Source organism: Mya arenaria, chromosome 1, assembly GCF_026914265.1.
Source record: "Mya arenaria isolate MELC-2E11 chromosome 1, ASM2691426v1".
NCBI classification, from domain to species: domain Eukaryota; kingdom Metazoa; phylum Mollusca; class Bivalvia; order Myida; family Myidae; genus Mya; species Mya arenaria.
Window position 1 is genome coordinate 8,460,228 of NC_069122.1, and position 10,315 is coordinate 8,470,542.

At 35.5% G+C, this 10,315-nt stretch overlaps 1 protein-coding gene across 1 annotated transcript in view; it reads right to left on the reverse strand.

The window, feature by feature from the left end:
• LOC128228555 (rap guanine nucleotide exchange factor 4-like) overlaps positions 1-7,797 on the reverse strand; it is an 89,977-nt gene extending 82,180 nt beyond the window's left edge. Inside the window, exons 1-2 of the mRNA XM_052939965.1 lie at positions 7,784-7,797; positions 5,047-5,131 (exon numbers count right to left, since the gene is read on the reverse strand). Of these exons, the coding sequence (XP_052795925.1) occupies positions 5,047-5,090 (44 nt within the window). The 5' untranslated portion in view covers positions 5,091-5,131; positions 7,784-7,797. The remainder of the gene's footprint in view (positions 1-5,046; positions 5,132-7,783) is intronic.
• Positions 7,798-10,315: the final 2,518 nt, after the last annotated feature.

Consider the following 10,315-nt stretch of genomic DNA (forward strand, 5'->3'; position numbering starts at 1 on the left):
CTAGCCAATCACGCATCAGGAATGAATTCTACCTGGTAGACATACCCTTTAATCTTTTTTAATGGCAAAATACGAAATAACTGCTAAACTTAAATATATTGTGGTACTTCAGTTAGTAAGTTTTAATGCATTGTACACATCGATGCCAAGTTTATGTCAGTTTTCGACAATTTTCTTTTCTTTCACTATTAAATCATACGTGAGACAGCCCCTTTAACTGCGTCCCTAAATATCTACTTTTTATCTAATAATACTTAAGTTTATTTTTATTTGGTAAGATGCACTGATACATATTGATACATCATACTTTTTTTAATAAATATTTCAATAGAAATGCAAAATATAGACAACTAGGCTTGGTACATATCATTCCTGTGAAGTTTCATCAAAATCCCACCAGTGTTTTTGGAGATTCCGGGCTGACAAACTTTTTAAATTTCTATGTGCACTGTATGTAAAATATCAAAGGGCTATAAAGTATAACTCTGTAATAAATTAGGGGAGCAGAAAATGTCACAACTAGGCTGGTTCTTCTAATGCAATTGTGTCCTTTTATAAAAAATCTCTCCATAAGTGGATGCGGACAGCGTGCACATTGAATTATCATGTGATTATCTTGAATAATTTTCAAGTTTTGTATGACTCTGCCACTGACTTTGAAACCAGCGTTTTTAAATTTCTATGTGCACTGTGTGTAAAATACCAAAGGGCTATAACTCTGTGAAAATTTAGCAGAGCAGAAAATGTCACAACTAGGCTGGGTTCTTCTCATGCATAAGTGTCCTTTTATAAAAATCTCTCCCTCAGTGGATGCGGACAGCGTGCACATTGAATTATCATGTGATTATCTTGAATAATTTTCAAGTTTTGTTTGACATTGAAACCAGCGTCAACCTATTTTCTTTGAAAAACAAAAAGTTTTAAATGGAAAATGCTTTGTTGAGAAAATCACCTAGGGTTCTATCAAACAGTTATTTCTACGCATCAATGACATGATCAATAATTTTGTATTCATTAAAATAAACTAGATACAACTTGTTAGTTTGCAAGAAAGGTTTCATATTTACACAGGTAGTCGATACAACTTGTTAACTTCAGTCTGAAGTATGGTCTCTCAGCCATTATTACAAACTATAATGATCACATCAATGAGTATTATTGAGCAAGGAAATGGACCAATGTTCAGTCGATCAGTCGATTAGGACATTCTTCAACTAGATCGCTTCCATCCTGGCCTACTTCCTGCTTCTCAATGTGTTGAAAGCCATATCAAATGTTGACTGCAGTTTCTAGTTATAACACACTGGTACTTAAGTTCCAAGCTTTGAACAAAAAAGTGAATTATTTCACATCCAAGTGAAATTATCATTAGAATAGTAATGTATTAGGCTAGCTTATTATAATGAAGTACATGTTTTTGTTTTATAATATTCACAAGATCAAGTTTAAATCAAATGCGATCTCGAAACTGCAATTTCTGTTTTCAAAGTGTTTTTTCCCAGAAATTATGGTAAAGAAAAATTTGCTGTTTTATTTTTACACCATTCACTCCTTATTTATCCATTTATTCTAATGCATTTGAAACTCCAGTGAAACATAAAATTAAGTTGGTATGGCCTTCATTTGTGACACAAATCAATGTCCCTTCGCAGACACAAGTGTTGCAATATCAAGGATAAACAAGAATGATAATAACAGCTGAGAAGTGTTTAGCGCTGTAATTAGCTCTTGTCTAAGAAGCCATTGTCAGCAATTCCAGACAGGAAAAATATCGCGTTCTATTTCTCTATTCAACATGTGATATCAGCAGACTTTCTCATAGACTGTTATCTTTAAGTCAACATTAAAAAATCTTAAGTCAATATTAAATTACTAAACTTTTGTTCATGGCTAAAATATACCGATATTCCAGCAAACCTTATCAACATTGATCGAAACAAGAGAAAAATATAAGAGAAAGTCACAGCACGGACAGGACAACCTATACTCTATGTCCTTATATGCAGGATTCCATTGTGAATAGACACCTAAGTGTGACCTTGACCTTAGAGGTAGGGACACAGGTCTTAACCCCAACATGTTGTCTTGGTATGTCAAACACATGTGGCAAGTTATTTTAAAACCTGTCCATACAAGAGGAAGTTACAACCCGGAAACGAGTTATTGAGCCAGACGCACGGACGGACAGACGGACGGTGGGATTTTAATTTGCCCACCTTCGGAGAATAAAAAAACATTTTAATTGTAGCATAATAACTGCAGAAATGTCATAATTGTATCGATATGACCATTGGTACTCAGGGTTCTCAAAATGTTTGAGTTGAACAGGCCAAATTGAATTTGTAACAGGCTTTCTAGGGGGGCCTGAGGGCATGCCCCTCCCGACTTCTTTTAAAACAAGAATGCAATTTTCTGCATTCTGAGCCATTTAGGGTACTGTTTTTCTAGGAGTTCTGAAGTGAAAAAATAAATTAAAAAAACACTTATAATTCGGACATAAATACATATTTTGGGAATCCTATAAGTTCATTCATATTTGCAGTGAATTCAAACATTTCGGCCGTGATTTGAAGTTTCTCACATGACAATTATTGACTTTAATTTTTCCGATAATCTTACAATCTAGACGAAGATGCGGTAAACACGGTAGATGGTTAACTAGCCTAGAGAAAAGTGGGATCATACGGTATTCGACTGAGCAATTTAAATACAATACATTGCCACGCGACATTAATCTCAAGCATGCGCGAATTACGGAGAATTCTTACCAATATGATTTCGAATCTAAAGACTCTTACATACGCCTAAGTAAGAATAGATAATTAGTATTAAAAAGGTCAGAAAAGAATGTGACCTTATGGTTTCTACAACAATTCTAACCGGCCGATTTCTGGTTTTAAACGGTCAAATAGGCCGGCGGCCGGTCCATTTTGAGAGCCCTGGGTACTATTGTCCGCTGTGCATTGGCAAATATTCTATTCTATTTTCATCCCAATTATTAGTTTCTTTAAATCAGTTCAAAGTTGAAGACTTCAAAGCATATAAATTACAGAGGAATGTTGTGTAACTGTAATTTATGAAGCTTTTGCTTGCCCTCGGTCCAGTTGAACAAGGGGCATTACTTTAATAAATATTTTAGCTTGAGGGATGGCACATGCCCATCAGAAATGTACTGCACTTGCAGATTTAGGGGTAGTCGGGTAAGCACCCGGCACATGCACCCTCTTAGATTGTCCAAGTTTACCCTTATGTCAATAATGGAGAAAAAATTAATTATATAATTTATGTGCTCAAAATGCAACATTGAGGACTAAAAAAATTTAAAATTCATAGGGGCCTGGAGAAAGGGGATGGGGGAAGGACTATTCTATTTCTTCATTAAAAACCACTTCTCAAATAACCAGACGCAACAATTTTTTTAACAAAACAAAAATGCCGGAGAGGGAAATCAACGCTTATCTGTTTTATCTTGTTGATCACTGGGCACAACTAATCAGTCATTACAGCCAGATTAATGAGTCTTGCAATAAATAATGTCTCTTGCAACATACATGATGACATTCGTTGGCCAAATAATCAGAATGCGGCATTCTCCATAGAAAATGCCGCAGAAACTCAATAAGTTTCATTTATAATTAATTTTACAAATTTTAGGGTTAAAATTAATTATTTTGCTTTAAAGCACTGATTATAAATGGCCACATCATGAAAAATTATTGATCAGAATTAACATCGCAAAATGTATGACAGAATTCTTCAGTTGTTTCTAACATCTGTTCTTTGGAACCAGCATGTTATTTGGTTTAGATTTTATTTTTAAAATCTGGACTATATTAATGTTCAATAATATACATATCTGACTTGCCATTACACACTCTACTGTGAATTGGTCCCTAAATTTAACCGAGGGAGAAGTCACTTCTTCCAAAAACTTGACCCCATGATGACCCCTGTGCATTGGTACCAAGTTTCATTTGAACATTTTTGCACAACAATGCCAATGATGATAACTACACCAAAGATATGATAATACCCACACTTTTCCTTGTTTCGAAAAAAACAGATGATCTTAAAATCAACCACAGAATGTACAACCATTATTAGATCAGGCCACCAATCAAACGATAGCTAGAGGAATTGGTGATCAGGCTGCCTAACTGGAAATTTACCCAGGGCTTCTGTTTAAGGAAGTTTGGAAGTATATTACACCCTAGAAATGGGCTAAAACTTCCAAAAATGATGCCTTATGTATGTATTTCTTTAGACCTTGCGGTCAAAGATAACCCATGAAGGTGCAAAGACTTATTTCCAACAGGGTCCTTTGTTTTTGCTGATGCGACAGCACCGGAAGAGACAATGGGAAGATACAAGGAAGTATGGGTCTCTTTTTCGAAGAGACCCATTGGTTCTTTTACGTGCTCAGTGTAATGCAATGATACACGGGGCACAACTTTCCAAGGTTAAACCAGTACTGAGTACACCAGTTTTCCAAGCACTGCTCCTTAAATACTTGTACCAACTTCTTTCAGTATGACACGGTCAGGGATTGAACCCACAACCTCCTGTTCCGTAGGCGGATGCCTTTACCACCAGGCCACGGAGACGGTAAAAAGCACCATGTCCCTAGGAGGTAAAAAACTTCCTTAACCTATTAGAAAACGTTCAAAGTTGCAGGCTTGGAAGTTTAAAATATCAAAACCTGGTGTCAATGGTTAATTTTAAGCTGACATTTTCAATCAGTGTTAAGAAATATAAATTAGTTGGCATGATAGTTGATTTTTTTAAATTTTTAACATAATTTTGAAAAAAAAGTTGATTGCTGTGTTCGCGAGACATAAACTTCCACATTTCAGACAAAAACTTCCAATATTGTGGTAAGTAAGTTTGTTCTTTCCATCAGTTTTAAATTCTTAATGGAAACTCTGTTAACCGTCACAAACATTATTTTAAAACAAATTTTGATGCCAGGAACATCTCTTGGGTCTGGCTTCAGACATTAGAATTTGAAAAAAACATAACCAGGCGCATAAATCAAATAAAGACCACCTTTTATCCAGGCACGAGATCCAGGCTGATACCATCACAATCATGCTGAATGTCACCTCACGGTCACAATTATCTGCAAGGGGAGCTGAAAAAAAGATTTGCATAGTTCATGGTGATCTTACAATCATGACTTTTTTAGGTTATAGCATATAAACGAATATGGTGACATTGCATGCATGAGACCAATATAATTTTCCGTAAAAGAAACAACACTGTTTATGAACTAAAAAGTACATGTATGATCTTCTACAGTTAACCAATGAAAAATGTTAATTATTAAAATTTGTGATATCATGAAGCGCCAAATAGGGGCGCCAAAGGAAGCAAACAATTAGCCCTGATTGTACAATTAGTTAGGGCAGGAATAGTACACATGAAGGCTGATATCAGTCAAAATTCTGCTGATTTCCTTATTGATATGTGAAATACAACACGATAAATTTTTCATTTTCATTTTTGGGGGTTTTACAATATTTTTACCCCTGGAGATCCTCCCCAGACCAATCAAACTAGATGTAAATGTATCTGTACAAGTTGTCTCACTTGATTAACAAAATTATCAATAAAGAGCCAAGGTTAATTTTTTATTCTGGATGTGGACATTGGTGTTGCATTTATACCTTTTCTTCAAGCAAGAATCACATGAAAGACCATCCCTTGCATGCCAAGAAATACCAGCCAATTTTTCCACTTTTCATTTCTACACAGAGTGAACTTCAGCTACACATTAACCCCTAATTGACCGAGAATCTCATGTTATCATGTTATGTGAATTCCTGCAGTTTGGGTCTAGATTTGGAAGAAGTGTTATACATAATTATTGACAAGTTAAAGTGACACTCTTATTCAAAATCAATACATAAACATGTATAACAAACATCAATTTTGACTGATAAACCCAGGTCCGGGGAATAGCGGGGACTTTGACTTTTGGTCCAGCCAACCCCGAGTAAAATCTCCGCCCTCGGGGACGAACTGATGGTCAAATCCCCGCCTAATGGCCCCGCACCCCAGGGAGCCTAGTCAAGGAAATTCCCCGCTATATTTTGTGTGAAGACAAAACCACCGCATTCACCCGGCACTGCGGGGCCACCTGAAAGGTAAAAACACAGCCCATTTCCCCGGCTATCCCCGGTATACCCCCGGACCTGGGGGGGGGCGTGGTTACAATTGACTGGTGCATAATGCATTTATGAAAAATATTAATTGCTGATAACAAGATTGTAACCGTGCATTTAATAGCAGAAAGCGCTAAAATAATAAATGATTGATGAATGCTAAAAGATTTACTGGGGTTTATTATAGTCTCATGAGGTAAAAATACTGTGTTTTATGCTCCTTAATTCTTTCAAATTAAACTCGGCATCCTTCCCTTCATAAGAACCATTGTTTTCGGCATTTATTCATCATTTTTGGAATATTAAATCATTATTATTAATTGTGGTGAATCTTATTTGGGAGTAAGAGTGCATCTTTAAACTTAATACAATTTTATATATAAACTATGTTTTTGTTTTTTTAATGAGTAACATTAAAATAGACATATGACAGTCGGTAATGAAAATGGTATGCTAACAACCATTTTATTTGGAATGTTAATTATAATTAATGTAACCTATATTGCATTATATATGAATCTGGCCATTTCATACAAATGTAGGTTGAATTGTATTTAGGGGTATGCTTTACTAAGCGTATAGATATTAATCTTAGAATGGCAGATTTATTTCGCATATTATAAAAAAATAACATTCTTTTAATTATTCATTTTAAAAGCTTTATTTTTCACTGTATTTTTTTATTAAATTCATAAGAACAGTCGAACCCTGTTTGCTCGAAATCCTAGGGACTGGCAAAAATACCTTGAACCTTGAATAATTTGAACCAAGCGGTATAATTCTTACCTTCATGCCATTCATGCTGGGCGTAATGGCCATTAAATTTCGATGATTTAGCTGTAAGCAGATAACTGATAAAAGTTGACTGGAGAATCACAAAACCATTCACTAGAACCTCTTGCATATGCCAGGTACATGTTGTATATGCTGAAATAGCCCCTGCATACAAGGGTTTCCTTCTTAATAAATTGGATAGGATTTCTTGGCATGAGTTTGTGGCACCAAAATTGATACAAGTTTTGACAATTCATATTTTGGGGGAAACTGATTGCTATAAATAAATATTCAAATTTGTCATAACGCATTTCGCAGTCAATCTCACAGACCATGCCCCACATGAGAATATGCGGATTTTATGACATTTTCATATCTTTTTCAAAACCTACAAGTATCACATATTCTGACTTATTCTTTTACAAAAAAATAAAATTCAAGGCAAAATTACTTATTTAACGAGATATCACTTACAATTGTCATGAAACAGATAAATGAAATGAGGAAAATGGCAATTGCCTGCTACTGCTTCCATTCCAAAACTGCTCTCCAACCAGTAGATGTACATGTACATGTATGGACCTTCCGATATACATGCAGTGTTTATTTGTGAAATCTGCTACCTCAAGCAGTTGCTGTCAAATTATTTTCTTAAATTTTGCAAATGAAACTAAAAGGAAACATACATGTACAGTTTCACATGTATTGTAGTATGACGTTCAATACACGTTGTAGTACAAAGGTGCAAACTTGTTTTCAGCTTTAAAAGCACCTTTCATAGCGGAAATTCAAAGCACTACTTTCAACAAAGACACGATACCATAAACCTAAACTAAAGTACTTACAATCTTCGCAAACATATGGATCTCACAGTGCAATGTGTTAGGTTAACATCAATATCGATTTCCCGCCATGTGTCATTTTGAGATTACGGAGAAGCCCGATCTATTATCGGCTTTCTTCGCCAGCGGAACTATTTGGATGCTGAGACAGCCTGTTCATTGGTCAGTATATGCTGCTTCTTTATTTGATTGGTTCGGCAATTAACACTACCACACAAAATAGATATTTACACTCGTAGTCAAATCTTGCTTTATTCTTCTCTGTTCATTGTTTTCTTTAGAAAAAATGGATGACTTAAAATAGTTTCTTTGCTTTACTAATAATTTTTTAAACGGTAATAGTAATAGTATTAATTAAGTATAATAAGATGCAAGTATGCGGGCATGAATATTTCTGGAACGCAGCGCGCGCTCTACAAACGTTCAAAACAACGCTGGAGAGCCTCCAGTAAATGCTTCCTAGTTTATGATGATTTTTGCTGAAATACTTAAGTACTGTTTGTTTTCTTTGTTAACAATTTAGATTCATTTTCCTGAACATCTATGTGAATATAATATATTAATGATGAACTGAACTGTGATCTTGCATGACATGGTAATGTTTAGTCGTCTGCTTCTGTCAACAAGGGGTGAGGACAAGGGTTCGGGCAAGCGCATGGGGTGTGGTCATATGTCACAACAATGACAAAAATAACAATGTCAACGTATATGCAAAGCTAATGGTAATGCAATTCTGTCCTTAGACTGTGATATACGTTGACTAATGCACCAGTCAATTGAAACCACGCCCCCCACCCCCCACCCCAGGTCCGGGGGTATACCGGGGAAATGGGCCGTGTTTTTAGCTTTCAGGTGGCCCGCAGTGCCGGGTGAATGAGGTGGTTTTGTCTTCGCTTTAAATATAGCGGGGAATGGGCCTTACCTAGGGTCCTTGGGGTGCGGGCGCATTTTGCAGGGATTTTACCATCTGTTAGTCCACGCAGGGCGGGGGTTGGCCGGACGAAAAGTCCCTGCTATTCCCCGGACCTGGGGGGGTGGGGTGTGGTTACCAATGACTGGTGCATAAATAAAAGTGAATTTTGTAATAATAAAAAAGCTAATAATAATGCACAGTTCTGAGAGTTCAATTCAAATAAAAGTATTGGACATATAGGTCACACTCACAGAGTTATGAAAAGGATGCAATGTAACTATCTTATCTGTGTGGGTAATGTGACCAGTGCACCACTTTTTCAGCTGAAATTGTCATTTTCTTTAAGTTTCATTAAAATCTTAAATTAAGAAAAATGATTGCCCTTGTATCGGCATTTAGTCAAAACTCAATTATTAGTGTCAATGACCATGTTTTATGGCCCATCCAAAAGACAATCAACCACTATGAAAAGGTCTTTATTGTAAGGGTTGTTTATGTTTGTCAACTTTAAGATCAAAGATAAATTAATGAATTTCAATTTATTAAAAAGAAAAAAAAATCATAAATTAATGGATATATTGAAATAATTTATTCTATTTAGTGATGTTTAGTGTTTAGTTCCTTTAAAAATTAAAAAAAAATTAATGAAGATAATGAAGGACCTAATCCTGAATGAATCGAATCATAAATGTGTCAAATGATCAATGAATTTAAGAATCAGTGCATCAATCAAGACGACTTTAAGAACGTAACCTCTGTAGAACCATGACACAGGAACATCTTAATTATTTGAAGGTGCTTCACATCAATAAAAACAGAACTGATGCACTTGATTTAAAAAAGGTTGCAAATGAGTTTCATGTTTCTAGGGGATGTCATTTGAATGAATTCTGAAATGCACTTTAGCTCGTACATATTTATGTTAACAAAGTTGAGTAGTGTGAACAGTTAAATTAGTCTGTTGTTACATTGAGTGTTGCAGAATTCGAATTGGATTTACATTCACAAATGCAAATATATTACTTCATGAAAAAAAAATAACATATTATATAAATATCTTACTAGATAATGCATTTAAACATTGCTGTACCAGGAAGCCATTTAAGTCTTATATATACCATAAAATGATCATATGCAAATCCTCAAATAAAAAAATCCAGGGGAAGCATGCTCCCAAAACTGTCTAAGTTATTTAACATTCAAGTGATTGACCGAATGTGGGCAAATCAGACAGCTAGGGCATATCCTGGATTTGACATGAACTATGTTATTTTTTCATTCCGATGAATACCTTCCATCAATGATCCAGAAAGGATCTATTAGGTTTGACTTCACTTATATGCTTTTGCACTGCATTGCAGGTAAGAAGTCATGTCTTTGACACCAGGAAGTAACTTAGCTTCAGCACATGACATCGCAAGGAAAGGCAGCACTAGTAACCAGGCCCCTCCAAGGGGAAGGCGAAGAAGCATTGTTGGAAATGTGCTTCACAATGCAGAGACCATAAAAGAAAAGCAGGTATATGTTTTAATGTTGTATGTTCCCCTGAACAAAGTTGCTTAATTAAAAATATTAAGCATGTGTTGATTACATCTCTGTTTTCCTTGAGGTTGATTTCTCTG